We start from the raw sequence: 26,708 nt of genomic DNA on the forward strand, positions 1-26,708 counted from the left end.
GCTCCTCAACAAAACTGATTTTCCTCCGGTCGCTACTGACTGCATGACATGTAGTAGCCAAGTCGACTAGGACACGAGTTCATCTCGACTGTGGTCGTCCGACCACCAACGTGCAAACACGTGTGCTCCTTCAGCAGAGTCAAAAGCGCGGGGGCAAGTACGGTCTCTTTGGGGGGTAAAACGGGCCGCCGCCTCTCGGGGGACCCCCGAACGGAGGCCGTTTAATGGGCATGCGGTAGGGGTCGTGAGGATGACGGGGAGGTCGCGGAGGCATCGGCCGCCTTGGACCCAGGGGCCTCTGTGGGATAGGGGCCGCGTGGTGCATCGGATGTGGCGGGCGAGGATGGAAGGGGTGTGGCGGAAGCCGGTGCTCGGGGGGATGAAGGTCGTGTTCGTAGTCGTAGACATCGAACTCTGGGGGATGGGAGAGGGCACGGGGAGACAGGGGTTGTCTGTATGGGTACGGAGGTGGGGAAGGACTCCGCGCTTCGCGGTCATAGTAGCGGTCGTAGTAAGGGTCCTCAAACGGAGGAGGGGAGGGGCTGCGGTCTTCGTAGTAACCCCGTCTAAGATGTGGGGGTGGGGGGCTGTGAGAGTCATAGTAGTCCCCCATGGGGCCTGGAGGGGGGGACAGACCTCGACGAGGAAGTGGGTGGGGGGGACCGTGGGGGTGATGCAGTGGGGGTCTGGGGCCCCCATCGAGTCCAGGGCCCAGTGGCCGAGGATGGGGAAGATGAGGATGAGGGTGGGGGTGGGGGTATGGTTGAGAACGAGGGAACGGGGGTTCGCCCAGGTGGCCCATCTCCTCTTCAGGGTAAGGCTCGGGCTCAGGATATGGCAGAAGCAGGTCCTCTCGGACAGGGTCAAAGTGGGATGGGTCATGGTACACATCAGGGTGGCTGGATGCTTCAGGGGGTTCTGCTACAGGCCCGGGCCCAGGCCCCAGTCTGCCACTGGAAGGCGGCCCTGACAAGAGCTCCTTGGGTGGGGGAGGGAGTTGTGGGATGGGTGGCAAAGGCGTGTTGAAAAAGCCAGGGCGGAGGGCTTCACTTTCTCGCTGCTCCTCCCCATAATTCAATGACGAGGCGGCCATGTTTGAGTCACTGTACTTGTCCATGTATGGCTGGCCATACCAACCACCTTTTGGGTCATGTCTCGACTCTTGATTATCAGATTGTAGTTTGCCACCAGAAATTGTGTTTGGGACCTGCTTCTGGTACGGATTCAGTTCAGAACCAGGGGGTCCAGTGACCTGGCCCATCCCATTGTAGCCTCCCTGCTGGAACGGTGAACCGTTTGGAGCTCCATACAACTTCGACTGTGCATTTGAATTTCTCCAAAACTCATTATCGTACGCACCAGGGGCCTGGCTGGAGCCCGGATTTGAGGGCGGATTATTCACACCAGTTTTAGGAACTCCGCCCTGGAACATGGACAGCACATTCCCCGAGGAGGCATCAGAGACTTCATCTTGAGTCGGAGTACCCCCAGACTCATCCCTTACAGGGGTCCCCTCCAAGTTCTCTTGCCCCAAGGATGGGCTGTTGCTAGCGGCAACCTGTCCTAGAAGAGCAGTGGGCACAGTGTTGCCCCTTTGCCCCAGAGGCTCAGAGTTGAAGCCCAAGCCATCGCGTAAGCCCTGGTTCCCTTGGAAGAAGTTATGAATCCTCGAATCAAGATTTGAGGACAAAGCAGCCGAAGATGAGGGTTCGTTAGTCCCGCGCTTCTCTGGAAGTGGCTTGGCCTGCATATTACCAGAAGCAGATATAGGCATGAAGGAGGAAGGTATCGTTTCTTTCCGGTTGGAGCTGTTCCCCATTAGAAGTGGTCCCTGGGAGGAAGGATTGTTGAGGGAGGTTGGGATTGGGTTGTTAGAAGGTGCCGGAAAAGAAGAAGTCCTGGGCAACTCCATGCTTGCAAGAGGGCTGGCTGTGGTCTTCAACGATTGGTTATTCAGAATGGAGGAGAAACCTGCACAAACAGAAGGTCATTAGAACATGAAAACGAATGAAAAACGCTTTCAGATGTTAAAATTGATCAAGAAGTAAATACATGACATCACTATGAACTATAAACTTTCATACATTACTGATGGAAGCACTTCACCCAAATTACTCCACTAAAACTCCTACTCTATGCTCCAACGCTACTAGCGAAAACCCTTATACCTCCACCGTTCTCATCTCCCCACCATAATTTAATATCTCCGAGATTAAATCTTGTTCTTATTCTCGATATCACGGCCACATAATTTCTTCTTGACATAAAGCGCAGTCTATGGGCTGCACTCGGTGAATACAAAAAACATTTGGTTGCATTTGTTAACTGAAAATGTCTATTCTGAAGTACTGTTCTGATGAATGGCCTAAACACACCAACCCGATAATCGGCCGTCGGGCAGTCGGGGGCTGTCGGGGACTCAAGTCTGTTTGGTGTGTCCCGTGCAGTCGCCAGTCGGCGTCGGGGCTAATTTTGGCTAGATTGGCTGACTTGACATGTAGAGTCGGCCAATGGCCGCCGGCCTCAATTATCAATCTGATTGGTTGAGTCCTAACCCTTCGAAACATCTAGGTAGCAGAGGACTTTTTTTAAACTAACCATTAGCCCTACATTCAGTGATGTAAGTTTCGAACCCATTTTGATAAACCTTTTTAACTATTTTTGCTAGAACTAAGTTTATGAATGTGAGTTATTTCAGGTTATTTCCCATTCACTTTTCGTCTACCGTGCTAATATTAGCTAGCAAGTTAGCTAGCTCAGTTAACGGGCGAAAAGTTATTCGCTTTCGTTGGCATCACACACAAGCAATAGCAATAAAATAATACACACTATATAATTATATTTATATTTTCTTATTGCTTAATCAGAGAAGTCCAAAAACTAGTGGCGATTAGTTCCGCAAATCCAGCATCCAGTCATGGCTGACTCTGAAGCCTGCAGTGATGGATAATGTATCACACTTCACGCACGCGCAGAACATACAATCGGCGTCGCTTCGGTGTGTTCAGTGTTTTTTTTGACCGACCAGGGGAGACGACGAGAGCACGACTGATAGTCCGACTGCTTTTCTGCCGACGGTCGGCCGGTCGGGTTGGTGTGTTTAGGCCTTTAGATAAAACGGCAAAAGTCTGAAGTTGATGACAGCTGGATTGGGTGAGTGCCCCTAGAAACAACCAGCTGACTTTTAGAAAAAAGAACCCGACTAGATGCCCAAATATTCAGAGTCATTTTTAAATTCGATTCAGTTCCCCTTCCATTTGTCTTCAACGAGTTGTGTGATGTTGAGAATATGTTTTCTATTATTATTGTCCCTCAATCTCCCTCTCCTTCCGTCTTTTCTCAACATGGTCCAACATTCTTTTCTCCTCACCCTGTAGTCCTCCAGTCTGGCCTTGAGTTTTGGAGAGCGCACTGAGGATGGTGCTGGTGTCCACTTTGGAAAGGATGCTGGCTAGGGAGCTGGAACTCTGCTGAGATGGTACCAGGTTCTTCAGAGGCGGTGCTGGGTTCTTCAGAGGCGGTACCGGGGAGCTGGTGGCGGCTACCGGCGACTCGCTGGAAGGCCGAGAACCTGGGCTAACTCCTGTCGAGACAACAGGAAAAAGAGACTGAAATAAGACATAATGAATCTAACTTAAAGCGATACAATGCCTTTCTTTTTCCTTACAATATCAGGGAAAAGAAGTCAACAATGTTAAATATGCAGAATAGATATGTCAGATATGTTTTTTTTTGTTGATGGAAACTCATTATTTTCAATGCTGACATTCTACTAAGTAGATATCTCCGAAAAAAATCTAAGTAAACGTACACCTAGTTTGAAGCACGATTTTATCACAAACAACGTTTCCATTTACTAGGGCTGGGACAACGCATCGACTTAACCGATTAGTTCGACGCAAAAAATACGTTGGTTCAAAATATGCGAATCGACACGTCGTCAAAATCAAAACTAGGTTGGCGGCAACGTGAGTGACTCCTCAGAATTTCAAAAGTGCAAGGCACTGCAGCACGCACTCGTTCCTCTACAGCGTTTCTCTAACTATGGGCCGCGGCAATATAGAGAGACTGCTGGTCTCTGAGGCGTGGAGTGAAATTAGGCTCGGTGCTTCACCTGATAATTTGCTGCGCAATTGATGAAGCAACCGCGGCCCGACAGAAAAAGAAAACAAAAGTTTCAGCAATCAGGAGGAAATACTTGCTAATTCGATGTGAATAAACATACAGCAACACAATTAAGTGTTGGTATGAGCGTTCATTGAATGCATGTGCGTGTTTGCGCGACAGAAACTGAAACTAATCGGTAACGTTGGTGGCAAGTTCGTTCAACCTGCTGTTTAATTATTTAACGACATTTAATAGAACAACGTGGATTCTTGATACAGAGCAGAGTATAGTTCAGTTAAATTTGAATATGGTCAAAAGATTGTAGCCTTAGTCTTTCATCTAAAAATCTCCAGATCAGTGATTTACGCCTATCTGCTCGGCCGTAATACATAGACTAAAGTTGGTACGTGTTTCCTGAATCCTTACATTCAGAGATTCAAATGGAATTTCATTAAAAAGCATGTCAATTTTGTCTCCATTTGCCTACCAGAGTTTGATGCTTGCATGAGGGAAACATCCCAAAACAATAGCACCCATATATTATTGCTGTTGTTTTCAGAAGTACTATCATGCAACCATGCAAAAGCTATTGTAGGCTAATTATACTGTATCTTACATTACTAAAGCAGGTCTCTGATTTTTTCAAACTTTTTGTGAACAATGTTAGCATTTAAAACATTGACTGCTTTGAAGTGAAAGTGCACTTAATACAGCATAATAATAATTGTAATAATGATCATCATAATGATGATTTGATGGGGGTATACAGTATGTGTAGATGGGCCCTATGGCCCAAAGTCCCAAAGACTTAAAATAAGTCTACTTAACTTGTAATTTTATTGATGACAGTTGGGATCTTGTCCCCTTCAATTTGACAACACTCCCAGTGTTTTCAAGGCTTCAAGGTTTTATTGAATGCTACCTCTGACTTAGAATGCATTACTTTGCACTTGCATAGTCTTTCATTTTGGAATTTTAAGAGCAATAAACATACATTGCAATGTTTTATTTCATTCAGATTTGTAAATCACCATTTATATACTGCAATTAGTCAATTAGTGGGGAGATAATCGAATCGAATCGAAATCGAATCGAACTGAAAAAATGAATCGTTAGATTAATCGATGCATCGAAAAAATAATCGCTAGATTAATCGTTTAAAAAATAATCGTTTATCCCAGCCCTACCATTTACACTTTCATCAGGGTCATCTTATGAGGAATCTAAGCTGAAGGACAACTCTAAGGTCTAAGGTTAATGAGAACATAATGATGGAAGCTTGGGCTTTCAGATTACTCCAAATTGTCACAAACACCTTGAAATGTGCAATTTATGAGCAACTCCAAAACTCCAACAACATAAACACATTCCCTATGGCCTAATCCATATGTTGAAACAGACAAACATACCTGTGTTCTTCATGATTGAGTTGAGAATGGAACTGATCTTCCCAAGGTCCACGTTGGCCAGATTAGCTGGGACTGTCGGGGTTGTAGGAGTCACTGTGATGGCGGTAGCAGCAGCAGCAGCAGCAGCAGCAGGAGGAGGAGCAACAGCAGCGGGAGTCTCAGAAGGGGGAGTGGCATGCTTTACTGGTGGAGCCTCATTGGTAAGTGCTGGTTGAGTGGCAATGGGTGCTTGGACGGGATTGGACACCACAGGAACGGTGGGTGCTTCCACCTGCTCCTCTACTGCTCAGGGAAACAGAAAAAAATGATGAGTACTAATGTGGAATGTTATATTTGCAGCACAAAAATGGCCTTCATGGCTTCATGAATCAGCTCAACACTTTGCGTACCACTCAAATAATAATAATAATAAAAAAAAAGACAAAACCTGATCCCAGAATTATACCCAATTCATTTCCACCATAAAAAAAGTGGTCAACATTTGAGTTTATGCCTACAAACAGCACACTGTACTGGACCAGCCATAACCACGCTCTATCTATAAATAAGCCAGTTAGACTAGAACATAAGATCACATCAGACTTATTCAGGTAATCCTTCCCTTCTGGCTGTCTTATGTCACCCCCGGTTCCCACTTGCCCAATCCAATTAATTATGCTATACTCTTACAGTAGGTCCCCGTGTATTAGCCACGTTGTGTATAAGCCGCAGGACAGTGTTTTATGCAGGTTGAAATAAACAAAAACATGTTAATACCATATTAACTGTCTCTGTGTATTAAACCTCACAACTGAAGAAATGTTACAAAATCAATGAATAAGCCGCGGCTAATAGTTCAGGAAATGATGGTACCTCCATCTGCTGTGTCTTTCACACTCCTGTCCTTAACCCAACACATCCTCTTACATAAAATGAAGAACTCCGTGCATCAATCCTAATCATCTGCTGTCACAGGTGCATCTCAGTAGGACCAGGAGAATCACATAGGAAGGAGACTGGAGCACACTGATCTCACTTGCAGTCTTTCATTGGTGCAAACAGAAGACTAACATTTCGACACTACTGTGTATTCGTCAGAGTCATCCTCTTTCATATCAATTTTGTATGAAAAACATATATGAAGAGCTCAGATGCCAAAGCCTACACACTAACACCACTTCCGCCAAAAATGAGATAATGATGGTGAGTGAATGCTCTCCACAATATATATATGTTGATCAAATAATTTAGCTTCAAAACCACTCTCTTCCTGGTCTGAAAGATAGATTTGTAGGCAAAAACCTATAGGAGCCTGATCAAAAATCCTTGATTGGATAGACTGTGCGAGACTACAGCAACAGAGCAACCGATTAAAGTGCCTTGCTCAAGGGGACAACGGTGACAGCCAGGACTTGAACCTACAACTTGTCAGGCTACTGCATGGCCACTACAGTGCCACCGCCCAAAAGAGAGGATCTACTTTGTCTAAAATTTGGCAAATTGTACATAAGAGCTTGGGTAATTTTCTCTAATAAGTTTCTGGGACGTACCTATGATGCCTCCACCCTCTGTCTCCTCCATGTCGGACAGCTCCATGTCCTCCACCTCTGTGTTGTCCGTCTGCCCCATCGGAGCATCTGGTTTTGGGGAGCCTCCTGCCGAGGACAGTGGGCTGGGGGCATCTCCCAGGGGGATGAGGGGTTCGGGGTCGTTGTCCATAGCATCCCCGTCCAGGTCAGGGTCAGGAGCAGCGAGGCCATGGAACGGCGATTCTGAGCCAGTGGGAGACGGCGCGTCCGCGCAGGGTGATGGGACCGGTGAGTCGTCGAGCGAGGGGAGGGAAGCCTTCAGGGAGTCTAGCTTTCGCTTAAGGTGATTCACTCGGTTGGCGAAGGTTTCATAAGCCTGAGAGAGAGAGAGAGAGAGAGAGAGAGCAAGAGAGGGATAGAGATAGAGAGAGGGAGGGAGAGAGATAGAGAGAGAGAGAGAGACAGAGATAGAGAGAGGGATAGAGAGAGAGATAGGGGTCACGGTAAGTTTGTGCTGTATGTTGTACAAATGAAAGACCTGAATTAAAAACAGTCTACAGCTTATTAAGAGAAAAAGGGTTGTCATGACATAAATAGTGTTTCCTCTACGTTCATTTTGTGGTGGTGGTGGCCTGCCACTGCACAATTATTGTGGCAGTCATCAAGAGCTTCCATTTACCATAATTTCCTGACTATTAGCCGCGGCTTATACATTGATTTTGCTAAACTACTTCAGCTATGAGGTAAATACAGGGGGGCAGTTAATATGGTGTTAATATGGTTTTGTTTCTTTTAACTTGCATAAAACACTGTCCTGCGGCTTATACACAATGCGACTTATATGCAGGAAATTATTGTATGTCTGTCAACAACAATATTGCAGCAACTGTCGGTACAAGTTTCACAAAACATGGTGGAAAGGAGTAGCTCAGGCTGAGGAAAAGCTCTGGACTGGAGGAGTGGCCTGGCCTTCCCCGATGCCAAATACAATCTTGAGGAAACACTGATAAGGCAACAACTCCACTTATGAAACTTCATCTGAACAACTTCTGGTCCCATAAGAGAGAAGTTGCTCCATCTTGGCAAGTAGTCAAGAATGTTTGTTATGCAATTCTGCATCAATAACTGCATCAATTTCAGCCAGAACATTTTGTCACCACTTCTAGCCCAGCGGTTCCTCTTTTTCACTCATTAATCGACTGTACCAAGCTCAAGTGCAGAAAGTGCAGTCAGTGGTACTCACTTTGGTCACGATCTTGACCTCCTTGTACTGCATCTCGTAGAAGATGTCTGCACTCTGCAGTGCCTCCAACAGATCTGGGCCTTTCTTCACCTGGCCGTCCAATATAGACACAAACTCCTGCAGCTTGGCACTGCCCTCCTCAAAGTCCTTGGCAAACTTCTTACCTCCTGCTTTGTCTTCAAGAAGGGAGAAGGAAGAAGTATAGCACACATTTGGGTCATTGACAAATAAGGCTTTTAAAAATGTGTTTTTTTTAAAGAAAATCTATTGACCAATTTTTTTTTTTGAAGTTGAAAGACTGGGTTTAAGAAGTGTTCACGAGCGGGAGGGAGGAGCAGATGCATCAGAATCCAATCAGCGTTAACAGTCCGTTCAATATGATTGGACAGTGTTTTTCCTGGATTGTTCGTTCTAGAGGCCACTAAAACTTTTCATTTTTGTGTCAAAATGTTAATTAATCGGTTGCAATGGGGGTGTGAAGAGTATTTCAAGCAATATGTTAAAAAAAAAAAATGCTCCAGAAAAAGATCTCCTACCGCACCTTTAAGTGTACCCACTAACCTTTTAGCTTCTTCAGGGCTTCCGAGCTGCACACGTCCACCCTCATAGCTGCCAGCTGTTTCTCTCGGAGGTCCACCTCGTCCACAGACGACCTGTGCTTCTGTAACTTCTGAACGAAGGACTGGGGCTGAAAGCCAGAGAGAGAAGGGCCATTAGCACAAGTCAGATCAATGGCTACCCTACAGAGCACTATTAGTGAGGAGGGTTGTGCACAGCAACCTAGGCTGTTACCTCAAGTTACTCGGCGCCATCTACAGATTACAGTGAATCATTTTGTGACAATGGCCTCTGTTTAAGGCGGGGATCACATTAACCAGTAGCAAGCAGCAGGTTTCCTGTTGTTCTCTATGGTTCAGCAGCGGACCGGTGACAACGCTGGTGTAACGCTGGTGTAACGCCAGCGTTGAACAAACATGGCGTTGAACTTAGTTCAACTTTCGAGCGCAACGCTCGGCTCATCAATGTCAGTTTTAGAATATTCAGGTATTTTGACCAACCAGATTCGTCTAAGTAACTAGACAATCTTTGTTGTTACGCTCCAAGATGAATTATAAACCATCTCTAGGAACAACGTTGATCGCAGCATAACTTAGAAAGGTAAGATAAAAGATCAAATGTTTTGGATTATTAGTATGGTCTCAGCGTTGCAATTATTATTATGGTCCCAGCATTGCTTTGCGTTGCTACGTTTGCTGCTGGCTAATGTGACCACCGCCCAACTGTTACAGTACTCCAGACCACATTAGGGGGAAAAAAAACTATATATGCTTATATGAATCTCTAATTTCCCCGTCTCCTGACACGGTATTCGCTTGATATATAGGTTTGACGACTTCATCAAATGGCTAACAATGTTATGCTAATGACATAAGATAGATAACTTACTGTCAACATAACATGTCAGGTTGCTTATCTTGGACAACTAAATGTGCAGATGTGCCTTCAGGAAAACTATTATTATGGATTGTGCTCCATCTGTTGCAACAATGATGGTATGTTTTGGATTCTTCATCTAAATCGAAATACATTTCCAGGGTGCTTACTGCTTATTCCGCATGTGATATGTCACATATTTTAATGTAACACATTAAAAACACCTGATGGACATGTTAAAAAGGTTAAAAAAAAATTGCCGCAGTGGGTCTGGATGATCTTTGGAATGTCCTTTCCACAAAGAGAGGGAGAGGTAGAATAAATATAGAAGACTAATAGAAATGCATCCAAGACACACAGACACACTTACCACAAACTCCGCAACTATCTTGGACTTCTGTGCAGCGCTGACTTTGGGGGTGGCGGCAGGGGTGGGGGGGACAGGAGTCACAACCGCTGAAACAGAAACACATTCCATAACTCGGTCTGGTCTCCTAGCTCAGTGGTTTTCAAAGTGGGGGCCGCCAGGGGGCGCTAGGGGGGCCGCAGCAAGTTGGATGAAAATATATTGTACAAGCAAAAAAAAAATCATAAAATATTTCTATTATTGTATGTATTGATATGAAAAACCATTATAATAATTTGTTGTACACCGTTTAGGGTTGTAACGATTACAGTGTAAAGGTAAACCATGATAAAAAATGTTGACGTTAACAATTACTTTTCAAACCCTATAATTATTATCGCGGTTGATAACCACGGTCTGGAAACCGTGTGTTAAATTGCGTCCAGCGTCATCTGAGCCTGCTTTTGATATAGGCCTGTTAGGCTACTATGAAGCAAAATTGGTACCCTATTGATTCTGTTGTCTAATTTGATGGATTTAACCACGATTCGGATTTAGGCTACACCTTTTAAAAGGCGGAACATTTTCACCGCAAACGTGCGCTGTGGCTGTCATATAGCCACTCGGCGTCTTTTTATGTACATATGTACATTCATATTAAATCCATTCTAACGTTATCAGGAGAATACGTAACGTTTTATTTTGAGCACTGGTTGTCACTCATTGGATACATAAAACAGATACCAAACTCAAAGTCATGATAGAAGCACCCAGCCAATTAATGACCAAGGAAAAAGTGAACGGGACAACACACAATACCATGCTACTCCTAAGTCATAGATTTTAACATTGCAATACACTTATCTTTTCTATGACACCAGAAATATTTTCTTTACCTGGTTCGTTTTTGAACATTCATTTTATGTAATGAAAACATATATCCTTGAACTATGCGTGACTACTTTCCAAAAACCGAATGAAACCTAATTACGTTCACGAACTTTTTAAAGTGACAGGCACTCAATTAGACCTACACACCACCCCTGTGATATCATTAAAGACAAGTGCAATCAATGTGAAGTACTCAAATTACTGAATATTTTTAGCTTTAAGTAATTATGCAGATCTCAAAATACTATAATGTTAACAAAATATATAAAGTTTATGAATTCAAAATATGAAATAGAAACCAGACAAGCCATTTTCTGTGTGTGTGGAGGGTTGAACAGAGACTGCTGTGCATGATCTGTATCCCGCTTAAGGCAATAAGGTTTTGCCTATATATTTTTGTAATGTAATAAACACTGTCACACTTTTTAAAAAACTATTTCAGCTTGTGTGTGCCTATCAGTGCTTTTTAAACATATGAACACATATTTTTTTTTAAATACCGCGAAACGTCTAAAACCATTGCATCCCTAAATAGTGCAAAGCCTATAAAATAAATAGATTTTCACCTATATAGGCCTATTTTATTAACTTATTTCTACATTTGCCGTATCGTTGATGGGTTAAATACAACATCATGCAAAAGGGGGGCCTTGGCCACAATCTAGTGGTATTTGGGGGGCCTTGTCATGGGAAAGTTTGGGAACCCCTGTCCTAGCTCACAAACCCATGCACAAAGATGCAGAGAGACACTCAAGCTCTCAGCTCAAGCGCAAGAGAGGATCATTTAACGTTTGTGTGTAACTAAACACTCTGCAGTAACATTTGATAATGACTGGGGAGAAAGGACATCTCCGTATGTAGTAAAAGGTGGAAAGAAGAACAAAATGAAAGTTAACACAATAAACGCTGAAAAGACAAATGCAATCATTATAATTCAATTCTTTTAAAAATAAAACCCCCAACCTTGTTGAGGGTGTAGCACTTGCACCCATTGGTGTTTGTCTTGATTTTAGTACTACAGCCCGAGTAAAAAAATACTTTTTAACTTCAATCCACTTCAATTTTTCAATCCACTAAGTGCCTGATGGCATTTTTGTCACCCTCTGACATAAATCCTTCATTTGTTTTTTTATTAATTTCTATACAAATAAAGCTTCATATATTATTAGCATCATCATCATCATCATCATCATCACAAAATAAATGTAATAATGAACAGAAAAGCACAGGGGTCCTCAAGGGTGCTAACCTGGTTCCTCGGGTTCCTTATCCTGGAGGCCGATCCTTAGATTGCCGATGAACTCCTCGGAGTAAATGTTCCGCTCCTCCCAGATGGTCAGCGTCCGCTCTACCGCCTTGCGGACTTTGGGTTCATCCGGAGCACTGTGGGAGCGGAGGAGATTGCTTTTTGTTTACAGAGAGAGGAGGTGTGTGTATATGTGTGTATGTGGTTGGGAGGAGGGATGAAAACACACAGTGATGTCTCCATATCAAAACACGTCTAAATGTCAAAGAGCTCAGGACTATTATTACATTTTCACAGTGGTTCCTGCTAGGGCTGAGTTTATTTGCATTTCCGGAACCTTATTTGAGTGCATTTCTCAATCTAAAGAAATTGAGTGGAAAAATTTAGAATTTTAAATCAAAGCAGAATTTCATAAAACAATGGTATAAACAAAGATCCTTTCTCAACCGTCTCTGGTATAAAGAACCACGTGACATAACATCACATAGCATATACGCGATCAATCATCTCAGTATCAACAACGGTAACTTTTTGGTCTGAAAAGTGCTCATGACATAGACAGGACTTTACTTGTTTGTGGCAAACTGTGCCATCTGCCACTGCCATTACGATGGACATAAACAAAAAAAATGCATCCATTTCCATACGCTATTCGGATTGTGTAGGGCCATTAAAAATGAAAAATGCTAAAAACAAGCATCTTTGCCAGTTAATAGGCAATGAGATGTTCCGCGGCTTATACATTGATTTTGCAAAATGTCTTCAGCTGTGAGGTTAATTCACAGAGACCATTAATATGGTATTAATATGGTTTTGTTTCTTTCAACCTGCATAATATAAAACACCGTCCTGCGGCTTATACAAAACGTGGCTAATACACAGGAAATTGCTGTATGTCCAACCCATGGGTTGCAGCACAATAACTAGCATCCTCAATCAGACACTTCTGAGGATGGGACTGGGTTCATTTACGTGAAATATTTTAGCAAGCAACACAATAGAAAACAATCACCTGTGAATACTTTGCCCAGTGTATGTCCATGAAAATGTCCTGTTAACAGTTGTGACTTGTGACTAATTTCACAATGTTAGCAACACGTCAGTATCCCTAACGGTTGTATGTATTCAACAAACTTAGAGTAACTAGCTTGCTATGCACACTTCACCACTGACCAACCAGACACAGCAAAACAGCAATTTTCTGTGTATTGGCTGCACTGTCTATAAACCGCATGACAGTGTTTTATGCAAAAAACACACACACGCACGCACGCACGCACGCACGCACGCACGCACGCACGCCGGTGGCACAAACTTGCAAGCGTGTTTTTTCCGCTCACAGGCGCTAGAGGGAAGCGAGACAGCCATCATTCAACCCGAAATAAGTCCAATAACTATTCCAATGACTCCAAAGCTGATCAGTTAAGGCAAATTAAGCAAAACTTGCATAGTTCACCTTTAATGTCCAAATATTGCTTCCAAGAACAGGCAAATGTTTTTGAAAACAACGACTTTAGTTTTGGAACCTAAACTTAATGACAAACATAATGACCCTAGTGTGCTGTAATTGAAATCAGAGTCCAACTTATTCTAGCACAGTTACTTCTATTAAAACTTTGCAAACAGAACCAAAATTGCTATGGTAGCCACACACAGAAACCAGAGGTGGAAGTTTAGTCACATATGTGACCTGCAAGATGAAACCAGTCGCTTTGGTAAAATTTACAAAATTAAGTTACTATGCTCACATAAACGGCCATAAACTAAGCTTTCCAACGATAGGCATTTGAAAAACTATCGCTAAGATAACAAGAGTCAAAGTTGACATGGTTCTCCCGTCACAACATGCCAGAAAAGGAGAAATTCTCCTTTTTAAGCGGTGTGGACAACGGGAATGACTGCTAATGTGTTGAATCTTCACCGGGTTTAAGAATCAAAACTTGAAACTTTTTTCCCATGAAATTTGTTCACGATGTGAAAGTGTAGACTGTATACTGTCGAATTAAGCGAAAACGTGAAATTCAACATTTTAGCCCTTATGTTTGTTTATCGTGGATTTTCTCAATATAGCATTCAACGCAAAGCGACTGGTTTTGCTTTGCAAGGTCACATATGTGGAAGTTACAAGCAAGTCTTAAGTCCTAACCATAAGCATAAAGTCTGAAGCAAATCACTGTGGTGAAAATCAAGTCATTGATCAAGTTAAGCAAGCCACAAGTCAAGTCACGCAAAATATTGATGATCAAAAGTTAAGTGTAAGTTGCTACAGCTAACAGCTAAAACAGGCGGCTACTGGGCTACACTCTGGGGGCATGAACATGGGGGCTCATGAACATGCCCCCAGAGTGTAGCACCGTATCTACCTAGAAGCTCTAACAGATATATACGTGGGGGAAAAAATAAATAAATATATATCTTCAAAAATCGCCAGATTTCTCCTTTAAGGGCCTTGCTGAATGGCTCAATAGCGGCGGCAGCTTGGAAGCAAAATCAGAACTTTTTGCAGGCTACTGTACGCAAACACAGTTCCTTATCCACTACTCTTCAACTGAACGTGCATCTGCGGACTTACTTAAAGAACTCCATGGAATCAGGCAACACTGTGGTAAAGGAAGTGCGGTAGACAATGGCATTCTTCCTTTTGCAGTTCTGGATGACGTCATTGGCCAGGTAGAAGAGGTTGAGCCGGTGAGCGGAATCAGCTGGTAAAAACAAGAGACAAAAAGAATAGTTTTAATTCTCTATGCAGAGCATTGGAAACAAGGGACACAAATAATTGATAGATAGATTAAATATTAAAGGGTCACTTGACCGATTAGCATTAAGCTTTGTATCTTTAGAAAACCAGTCATGTTTTTGAATGGTCGTGCATCATTCTCTCAGTTTGCCTTGACATGGGAGAAATACGGATTTCAATGTTGGACTTCCTGCTTTCAATGATGTAAAAATCATAATTTTACATCATTGAAAGCAGGAAGTCCTATTCATGGGTTTCATTGAAATCTGTATTTCTCCCATCTCAAGGCAAACTGGCTTTCTAAAGATACAAAGCTTAATGCTAATCGGTGAAATGTCCCTTTAAGCACAGGTTACACAATTTGGTTGGTTGTGACATTAACCATCATTACTGAGTTATGCACAATACATAAAATGATCATATCATAGTATAGTATAAAGGACACAACTGTATGCATAAAATGCAGGGTAAAAAAGGTTCAGACTAGGCCTATTTTTTTTATGCAATAGGAACAGCGGAATCAAAATGTACATGCATCTATACAGCGATTTTCAAAGTTCACAACACTGCCATCTAGGAGATGGGGGTTTAAGCACAACACAAAAAAAAACACTTCTGGAAATGGATCTTTGTATATAAACTTATTTAAAGATTATGCAATGTTTTTGAGAATCAATAAAGTATCACAAGACACACTGCAATATCAGTATTGCCTTAGACACAAGTCAACATTACAGATATGAATCCGTCAAGTGTCACAGCAAGCATCAACCTTCGACCAAACAAAAGCTCATGAAACTCAACGCTAGGACCTGTGCCTCTCGAATGTCAAACTTGCAAACAGCTGTCATACCGCTGGGAAGAGCACGAAGGAGGCAAGGGAGAAGTTGTCAGTCATTTTTGAAAGCTCTAGCAATTGCCACGTCCAGTCAGTTTAAGAAGAAATTGGATTCAGCATGATACGAACGAAACGGCCAACGAGGTTTTACACCTTTTTTTGTGAATCTGCTTAAGAGTTTTCGTAGGACCTTCTTGAGAACACAGTTAACACCATTCTTAGTCAGATATTGGTGAACGAGGCCATTCTGTGTCAAATCAGACAAGATTGCTGGTGTACCGTCTCTGTTCTCCGTCGATTTTGTTCAAACCTTGTCTAGCCTATATCATGAATGTGTCCCAAAATCAAGACCTATGACATATTTCTGTTAAAGTTCAACACCTTCATATTTTTTTAGCCCTTGACATTTCAGTTACAGCTATAAAAACACATTATTTATGTTTCGACATTAAACCCAAAAAGAGGTGAAGACAAACATGTTCTCTGTATGACAAAACCACTAAACGTTTGTACCAGCTTTGTACCACATACTCATACTCATGGCATTATAAACTTGCTTTTTGTGCATTGTGATGCGGTGTTTGTAACTACGTACCGATGCTAGACATTTTGTAGATTGTGCTACAAAACCATCAGCCTCGCTCTATAGCACCAGTGAAAAGTTCACGCACAGGCTGACATATGTATAACAATGTAAATAACTAAGTATATGTAGTACATTAGAACATTGGCACATTCAGTCATAATAAGAACATATTAGTCTTCCATCATACAAAGTTTGGTCAGGCTAGGAATAATACCTATCCATCATGTAGAAAAACTTAAATAGAAGCATTACAAACTTTGCGAAGCAAAATCACAGACCGCATGGAATGATACAAAAACTAAATTCACACACAAAGTCTTCATTACCATTACAGACTGATATGCAAAAAAGGGAACAGATCAGTACTCATATAACTAGAAAAGCACTCAGAGAGCGAAGCTACCTCCGCCTGCATTGTTCTTCCTACTAGGTTGTCATACATTTGAACCTAAACTATTCAGATCGCCACCATATGGCCATACCATGCAATTACACCACTAAGCTAAATATGTAAACGCCGAAGGAATCCCGACGGAATTACAGATCACTCCCAAAATTGTCTTCCTTGGGTCATGTCCGACCTTCCCTGAAAATCTCATCGAAATCCATACATTACTTTTTGAGTTATCTTGCTAACAGACAGACAGACAAACAAACAAACAGACAGACAAACGCCGGCCGGTCCCCGATGAAAACATATACCTCCTTGGCAGAGGTAAAAATGTATGACTTTGATGATGACGGTGATCCGGATCACTCCCAAATGTAATGGTTTCTTCCTTTGGTCATTTCAGACCTTTCCTGAAAGTTTCTTTGAAATCCATCCATAACTTTTTGAGTTATCTTGCTAACAACAAACAAACAAATAAACTCTGATGAAAACATAATCTCCTTGCCGGAGGTAAAAATGTATGACTTTGACCTAATAAACTGTCTGTACTCATTGAACAAAAATATAAGGGCCACGCGATACTTTCTGCTCCCTTTTTCACAAGTAAACTAAAAGATTTAGGACTTGTTCTATACACAAAAGTTTTATTTGTTCACAAACGTGGAAAAACTGTGAACAAGCATGTCATCTTGGCTTTACATTCAGATCACTGGCAACTGCTCTGGTGGAAATTCCTGCAGTTGGCATGTTTTTGTTGTGCCCAGCCCAGGGGACATCTGTGCAATAATCATGCTTTTGATATTTAATGAGTCAGAAGTGGATTAGGCCACCATATATTAAATGGTGAAGGTGAATTGCTGCTGACCAACACGGACTACAACAAAATAATGTATTCAGGGAATTTGAGATAAATTAGCCATTTGTGTATAGAGGAAACACAAAACGTTTTACTTCAATTTATGAAAAAATATGTGTGAATACAGTGTGGCACATACATTTTTGTTGAGAATATTTTTCTCTCTCATATTAGGCTATACTCCTTCATTCAATCTCATGATTATTATTACAATTCATGTTTCAGGACAAATCTGGCTGTTAATTATACTAATATGTCACTGTCATTAGTCTGGTCAGCAGTACTTGGTGGTGATGTAATGCTATGTAGAAACTTGAGATTTCAGTTCAAGTTGCGTCATGATCCAGCCGTCGATACAAAATGAAGTCTAGAAAGTCTTAATACAACTCAGTCATGCATAACACACATACTCCACAAAACACCTATATTGTAGAACGGAAGAAACCGAAGCAACCACTCGGCCTACACCACTTTTTCCTGAAAAATTCCCAAAATATGTATTTTGGTCATACCAAACCCTCATACAAATATCGTAGAGAGGGTCTGGACCTATTCCATTCAGAATTGATTTCAGGCAGGAGGCATGGACCCTGTTGAAGTTTGAAATGATTGGGCCTGATTTTACCCAATCACTAACGTTTTGTCGTGACAGCTATAGAGACCACAACGTGCATATGCTTGACATCATAGTTAACACCCCCCCCCCCCCCCCCCCATTCGCTGATTGGTCCGGATGGAATGCATCCTGAGAAATCAAGTTGAATGGGATCAGACCCAGACGTAATGGTGACATGGTGACAATGGTGACTCAATGAAAATTGAGTGGAAGCTTATGGAGTCATAATTAAAAACACTTCCTTAGCTCTGCTGCACCTATGCACCTCTACTGAGATGACATGACATTGATGTCTGATAAGCTCTGACTGCAAACACAACACACATTTCACATCCTCATTTCTAGCATCAAACTTGTTCTCTTAGATCAAACCATAGACAATTCAGTGGTATGTGTGTGACAGCAAACTCTAAGATCCACAGGTGAAACAATTCATCCTCATGCAGGGCCATACAGTGCTACATATGTAGCACACACTACAAAACATGAGTATGTCCAATAGATTATTTACCAGTACTGATGACGCCTCATCTAAAATGTTTTCTAGAGTGTAGCCTACAAATGGGGTGTTTATAACTAATGCTAGAGATTTTGTGCTACAAAACCATCAACCTCTGTAGCACCACTGCTATGAGCAAAACAGTGCATTTCAATGTGTAACTAGTGGGTGACACACTGTGGGTTTGGGACAATCTGACTCATGAGTCATTATTGTTTTTTCTCCAAGGTTAGATAATCATCTACCCACTGAAGTGAAAAAATGTCAACACACTGCGGTGTGTAAGTAGTAGGAGACTAAGAAGGCTATACTAGGGCTGGGCGATATGGCAAAAAAATTGATCATGATTATTTTTCCCATATTGAACGATCTCGATTTTTAATCACAATTTTTTTTATCAGACGCACTATCAGACGCACTTTGCATCCGTCGGGCTCCTGGGTTAATGCAGACAGTGCGGTGCCAGGAAAGCGGCTTGTGATGGTTGTCGTGCACTCTGCTGCAGCATGTTATGCACGTGATCGAGAAAGTATACCCACAGCTGATCACCGTGATCGAACTTAATTTGATCGCGATCACAAATCGAGATCGTATAATCGACCAGCCCTAGGCTATACATAACGACAATTTGACAGGCTTTAAAAACAGATGCTTACACTGTCAATAGACCTATGGCAAGCAAAACCATCTAACAATATGCCTTCATCACCTAAAAGTATCACATAGCAATACAACCACTGAAGCAGCATATAAAAAGGGTACTTTATTGCCTTAATAGCTACAGTTAGTCGTTAGTTGATAGTTGATAGTTGATAACTACAGCAAACATGGGCAACAACCACAATTAAAGCACTGTGCAATATTTGGCGAAACATGTCTGATGCTTCCGCCATTAAAACCCAGGTCATAGCTATGAAATAGACAAGGTTTAAATGTCAAGGCAGAAAGCAGTCTATCTGACTTTTTAGTGCTAACTGTGTAGGCCTAGGTGATCTATTTTGACACCAGTCAAAAGTCAAATTCAAATGTATTTGTATAGCACAGTATCATATGTAATCATCATCACTCAATGTGCTTTACACAGAACAAACTAATCAAATGGAAATCGCCCAAGTCACAGACAGAACAGATAAATAGAAAAATTAATATAAAAGAATATTAAAGAAGAAAGTAAAATAAATAAACATATGACTAGTAAACAATCCATATGGCCTATTTAAAAAAGCAACTGATTAATCAAGGCAGTTGAAAATAGTGCAGTCTTAAGTCTCTTTTTAAAACAGGCAACCGTTGGAGCAACTGTCCATGCAGATGTGAAGGTGAATTGCTTCCAATGGTGGGCAGCATAATGGCTGAATGCCATTTCACCTTGTTTGGTATTGACTCTAGGGACGACTAGCTGACGGGTCGCACTAGATCGAAGTTCTCTAACAGGTGTATTCTGCAGTATATTTAGGGCCCAGGCCATTTGGTGTCTTGTACACAATTAACAGTGCCTAGAATTCAATTCAAAAATTGACTGGCAGTCAGTGCAAAGACTTGAGGATTGGAGTAACAAGCTCTATTTTCGTTTTTATTAAAACCAAAGGTGAGACGTTTGCATTTATGATTACTGAACAATGCATGCCACCAGACAATGTCTCTCACACTCCCTCTTTCTGTTTACAATCCCTGTAGTAAAGAGAGAGAGAGAAACCACCCCCCCACCTGGCCTTGAACACAAGTCTGTGGGAGTTGACTGCAAATCAAAAGCCAATGTAACCAAACCATACACAGCTCTGGTAGGGCAACACTCCATCACAATGCTAAATCTTTAGAACATTTCTGCCATGATCTCTAGACCGGTTCTAAAGCGGTTCTGAGACACACTGGTGTACCGTGGTCCGTGAGGCAAAGGGAGGTGTGCCATGGAACACAACACATTTTTACATTTTACAGGCTAATTAAAATAGGCTATATGGTTGTTTGAAAAAACATCAATGTCACAGCTCCGTCCATAGCTCAGTCGACATCATATGAGCATATGCCGCTGTGGTCTCAGCTCATGAACAACATGTATAGAGGTCAACCAATATGCGTTTTTCTATGGCCGAGGTGATAAATTCTGTGTATCTTAACGAAAATTATGTATTGAACATATACGATTCTCCTATCTGAATTTTGTGTCTTCAATGCACATACAGCCTCGGCTACTTTAAATTAAAACAATGTAGGACAACAACTAAATAAATGGAACAGGTTATCAAATCATCTTCGGGTAGTATCTTCAGCTTCAAGTCATTCCATTAGTCCATGCACATTACAGTCTAACATAATGTTTGTTGATGAACATTGTTACAAGCCTAATGGAAATGCTCTAATGATGACAAAAAAAGAGAAAACTTTGTTGTATTGTATTGTTTGTTGTATTACATAACGCAAAGAAGAACAGACAGGACGAGGTAGCCCGAGAGGACCCTTATGGTGCCAACGAGGCTAGAGGAAATGTATTTGCAATAAGTTATGTGTACTTTGTTGCTGGACATTGACAAATTCCTTGAGTCTCCGCTCTCGAATTAGAAGGGGCATTGTCAGCACCAACTCTAAGAAAGTGTAGTAGAGTTTCTTCCGCCATTGCTCTCATTAGCCCTGTGTCTGCAGTGTGTGTGTGTGTGTGTGTGTGTGTCAACTGCTCTGTACTGCACACAGAGAGAGAAATTCTCTGACACCAAAAACAGAATAGACAACGTCAAAGCTTATCAAAATGGTCTGCAATAATTGAACCCCATGGGTGATAGTATTGGTAGGCTACCCATTCCTACCTCTAAGCTACCGCTGGTCGAAGGCTTACTATCAATAGCCTATACAAAGTAGCGACAGTTGTATTCATGTTTTCTTTATCTATGAACAGAAACACTGCATTGCTTTCCTAACCAATTACATTTTTCAAGTTTTCTCCCAGGAACAATGTTGTTGCACTCTTCCAGAAGTTCTGGCTGGAGTCTGATAGCAATTTAAGCCTACCTTACACTGACAGAGTTTGACAAGATATGGGAAAGATTCTTGAAAGTTTGAAGTTTTTTGAGTAAAGCTGGAATGAGGGGCATTAGTTAAAAGACTACAATCTTTCAAGAATCTTTCCCAAATCTTGTCAAAGTCTGTAAGTATAAGGTAGGCTTTAGTTGACATTAAGGGCAGCATCCGTCTCGCATGTTCTACAGCAGCAAGAGTGATCTGTCCGCGGATGCACCTGACCTGACTGTTAATCGGCCTAATATAATTGGACATCGGCCGATGCAGATTTATCAAAAATACAAAAAATCCACCGATTAATCGGTTGAACTCTAAACATGAATAGAAAAATAAGGGCATAAGAATGAACACCCTAGTTATACTGTAGCCTATGATAATGTGTGTGACAACGTTGGTTTATCATCAGAATACCATATGAGTGTATTACTTTATAATCTAATCAGTAATCATATTGCATGCCTTGGTGTTTTAGTTTGCCATTTGCTGATCTACACTAGGGCTGTCAAATTGAATATATAATCCCAATCAAATTTCATTCACTAATAGATGCACACACACACTGAATGAACGCTCATACCATACCACTACCGCCAAATTAGCAAGCATTTCCTGATTGGGGAAGTTTGCTCCCGCAGTTCCATGATCAATTATGCCGCAAATTAGCCTAGCAGACAAGTAACAGAAGCACCGGACATAGAGGAGAGAGGCAAAAAGTGGTAAGCTAGATTGTGCATCAGAAGTGACAAAAGCATTTTGTTTTCACATTCGCTTTCACATATCCACATCAAACGATTTATTCACATTTCATAATCAAGCAAATCCATTCAGACACAAATCTCAATTTTGCAGCAAGAGAAAATGCAACCCTATCACAACTGCATAGAAACTCAAATTCAGTTGCTGCCATGTCCACACAAGCAAGATGCTCGACGACACCTGGCTACCACCAGGATAAGAACCAGTCTTACAACAACGAACATTAAATAGGCTACTAACAAGGGATGGCCTTTAAGAATTGCACTTATTGAGTCATCATAATACTATGAGAGTATAAAGATGCATAGTAAATACTAATAATAGGCCAAAGTTGAGCATTAAATATTCAAATATAAATCGATTATTAAAAATAATAATGAATGAAATTCTAATAACTACTGTAAGAGACACTGATTAGTGTTTGCACACAAACAGATGGTAGCTCACCCAGAGTCGTCATGTCCAGTATAACAACATACTGTTAGAGTCTAACATACTTGCCGCTTTTTTTTAATCTACATTTTTAGTCGTCCGCATTGGTATGCATCAACACAGACATCCATCCCAGACAGTTTCATAACAATCATTTATCCAAGCTTGAAGGTACTGGCAGAACATACTGTCTGAAATGATCTCATTTACAGACATATGTCTTGTCAGCGGACCAGCTGGACTGCACAAGCTCCATCACGACTTCAGTAACAACAAAGTCGACACATTGCAGAGATTACAGAAATATTACTTTCTATTGGATATTGCAGCCTGAAAGTGCCTGTTTCAACAACACAAAGTTAAAGATTTGAAGGTCTCCGTCGTCCATGTTAAAGAATAACCCATTAAAAGACAGACCTGCTTGTAGCCCCTATCTGTGCGATTTTTAACTTAAACTCTAACAAGGCTTCATTAAGCAAGACCTCTGAAATATAGCCTAGGCTAGAGATGTCACCTAGCTCATGAATAACTACTTTGACAGTTAAAGGTGCAGTCATCGATTGTGCATGATACCGCATTTGTTTATGTATATTTAAATTTCTAGTAGATGCTTTTGTTCAAAACACGTATATTATATTTTAGCAGATTGCGAGGAGAATGTGACAAAAAATCTTCAGAGCTTCAAATTGTGTTCAATTGCTGACTACACCTTTAATTAGCCCGGGTGGACAAAACAAATCCCTAATGGAGAGGACGTCCAACGCTACTGAAAGACTGCTCTCTGCTCCCTCACTGAGCAAAATCTGTGCATCTGAGCATTGAGCAATTCTTCAATACGTTTCTTAGATATTACAATACAGACTAGTCATTTCTCTACAAACAATGCCAACAACATCTGAACTGTATTTGTTGCAATGGGAGCTACCATGGGTCAATCTGAATACAAGCAAAAATTAGCACTTCATTAGGTCAGAAGGGAGTCTATGACTGACACACCAAATAAATAGTCAAGATTATGCAATCTCAAGCATGGCTACACTGTCTTCACGTGTAGTAGGCCTGCTATTTCTAATACTGGTGGGAGTTTTAGTAGACCTATAAATGCCGTTTTATTGCTGAGATTGTCGGTTGAGAGAAAATCAGTGAAATCACCAGGGTATCTGTTAACTGTTAACAGTTGAACCTAACACAATGGCCACCATGGGAACAGCAGCAAGCAGCAAACCAAAACACAGACACACACAGACCAGCAAAATAAAGTGTTTGCCTTTACAACATCTGTTTGCTGAAGTTTACCCTCTAAATAATTTAAGGCAGGCAAACAAGCAGGCCAACAAGCAGGCCAACCTTTCCAGAATCTGCTGCTTAATTAGGTTAATGGCCTATGCTGGACAGACAAAAAAAAGACACTGAAGGGTGCACTGTCTCTCTATAGCCCCTTTCAGACAGACGTGCAAAATGTGCGCAAAACCTGTCTGAAAAGGGCTATTGACAGTTACCAGAGAGCCTACCTAGATCACTTCAATAAAACAAGGAAGCTTCAAGTATGTCCTCTACTACAGAGAAATGGCTGTGGTTGTCCTTCCCACCAACATTTTCACTGCCAAAAAAATTAAACACCTTAAACAAAAAGTGATCACGTCAGAGCATCATCAGCAGTCTTCAGACGCTGGTTCAGCGTATAACGTTTTCTCCTAGCCGAGTAAAAGGCAAAATGTAAATGTAATGCTAAATGTACTTCAAGTCACTATCTTATATATGTTCCTTTTAAATAATAATATATTTTTTAAAAAGCTCAGTGGAGATATGTACTGAAGTCCACTGTTTCACTTTATGGTCAGACAAAACACTTACACACCCATTATCACTCACAAGAATCAATCAGATGGTGGCCTCCTACCAGGCTGTCCTATTAATGTTGCTTGACCAAAGAATAGAAGGCCATCCCAACAAGATAAAACAGAGGTTGGCAAACCCTTGTCAGCTATCACCTTCAGCAATCAGCACTAATGGCTACTATATCTATATAATTCCTCTGAAAAGTAAAGGTGCATTTTGGCACTCATCTTGTCCTACTCCTCCACTGAACATAGTTTTGACCAATGAGGCATTCCAGATTAACACACATGTGCTACTGACAGCAAATTATTGTTGTGGATTAACAGCCAGTTGGTCTTCAAGATCCTCTGAACAAACACTCCCTGAGATGCAACTTCCTGATCTCTGAGGTTTAGGTTGTAATCACCATACCAGTTAATCTACTATTTATTTCTACCATGTATCACTTGTTTGCACTTTCATGAAACCCAGATCCCCAAGTGTCAATAAAAACCTCCACCAGTTCTGACACAATAGTGATGATCAAGACAATTGACCCTTCAACTGTCTAGTATGGCCAAATTACCGGTTCCCTAAATCAATCTGATCAGCAAACTGATCAAGCGAGATGCTGGGGAGAGAACGTTAAACCCTGAGGTAACCTATCAAATTGACATTGACATTAATAGCAGATGTAACGTCAATGTTACCTTGCGAGCAGGTTTAGGGAATAACGTTAGTCAAGTGGCGTTATGGGGCCATTATGAAAGTTCAACGTTACTGCATCAACTGAGGCATTACGTTACATAGAAACCCTCAAATAATCACCCTCGAGTATAGTATAGCATCCTCTTTTTCATAGAGACTAACCAGTCTGTACACACACTACATGACTGGCTTCCCATACTTTTCCAGCAGCATGCATGCTTGCTAGCTAGGTTACTCCATGGGAAACAGAAAGTTAGCTTTAGCTTGCTACTGACTAGTGTTAAAGTTAGCTAGCAGATAGCATCGCAAGGTGTCCACTATCCAACAAACTTACACACGTTATAGTAACTTATACTTCATATTAACGGTACATAATAATGGGGGGACATATCAGGGATCCACATAACGACTAAATGAACTAACTGTCTGTCAACGAATGTTGCATAACAAAAAGTTCCATGTGATATGTTGACGTGTTGCGGTAAGTCATACCGTCATACCGAGCTAACTTAGCACGCATGCTAAGGTCCAGTCAGTCCCATCTAACTAAAGAGCCAGTTAGCCATTTAGCTCGCTGGGTAGCGAGTTAACTTGGCTAACATTAACTGTACTCACATTTTTTGATCCATTTCAACCAGGCGCGGACGATATTGTTATGGTACTTCTTGTTGTCGATGCACCATGTTGATAATCCCTGTATTGACTCCATAGTATTTGTTACTACTTGGAAACGACGGTCTAAAGATGATTCCAGCGCGGCAGCCGAGCCACGGCTACCGTGGCTACTTGCCGCAGCACCTCCAGCCGCCATTTTCCAGGCCGATCTCTGGTTAACTACTTCTTGTGTTTATCGAGTGGATGCACGGTGTAGGGCCAATGAAGGGACAGTGTAACGTAGCCTGTGGAGGACAGGAAGACCCTAGAACCCTAACCTGCTAGGTTTCTTTTAGGCTACATGTAGATTGCCCTGGGCCTAGAGTATTTTACCAAAATGTTAAGGTTGTTTTTATGGCTGCTACTAGGCCTACTATTCACCAAATCCCTCAACAAAAAACATGCAAGGAAGTTATGCTTATAAGAACAATTTGAATAGCCTAAATGGCAGTAGGCTTTGAATAGTACACTATGTCAGCAATTTCCATTATCCTGACCTGCTTGTTATTCAGCTCAGTTCTTTACTTAAATATGAGTAGACTTTAATGCAGAATAAGATTACTCTAACTAGATCATTACAGAAATTATATTAGCCTACTGTGGTACTAGTCTATTGTTCAA

General features: G+C 41.6%; 1 protein-coding gene across 1 annotated transcript; it reads right to left on the reverse strand.

Moving 5' to 3' along the window:
* Positions 1-139: 139 nt before the first annotated feature.
* rprd2a (regulation of nuclear pre-mRNA domain containing 2a) lies at positions 140-26,256 on the reverse strand. Its single transcript, XM_062530265.1, has 10 exons — positions 26,049-26,256; positions 14,757-14,886; positions 12,188-12,321; positions 10,072-10,157; positions 8,829-8,955; positions 8,268-8,443; positions 7,046-7,400; positions 5,517-5,798; positions 3,371-3,583; positions 140-1,971 (listed from the first exon to the last, which is right to left on the reverse strand). The coding sequence occupies exons 1-10, from the start codon at positions 26,242-26,244 to the stop codon at positions 140-142; spliced, it is 3,531 nt and encodes a 1,176-aa protein (XP_062386249.1). The 5' UTR covers positions 26,245-26,256.
* Between the last annotated feature and the right edge of the window lie 452 nt (positions 26,257-26,708).

This window comes from Sardina pilchardus, chromosome 24, assembly GCF_963854185.1.
Source record: "Sardina pilchardus chromosome 24, fSarPil1.1, whole genome shotgun sequence".
In the NCBI taxonomy this organism is placed as follows: Eukaryota; Metazoa; Chordata; class Actinopteri; order Clupeiformes; family Clupeidae; genus Sardina; species Sardina pilchardus.

Excerpts from the sequence above, each read along its gene's own strand:
- rprd2a (XM_062530265.1), bottom strand. The coding sequence starts at position 26,244 with ATGGCGGCTGGAGGTGCTGCGGCAAGTAGCCACGGTAGCCGTGGCTCG. Across the intron at positions 14,887-26,048 it reads GTTGAAATGGATCAAAAAAT|CTGATTCCGCTCACCGGCTC; the intron begins GTGAGTACAGTT and ends TGTTTTTACCAG. Across the intron at positions 3,584-5,516 it reads CTCAATCATGAAGAACACAG|GAGTTAGCCCAGGTTCTCGG; the intron begins GTATGTTTGTCT and ends TTGTCTCGACAG.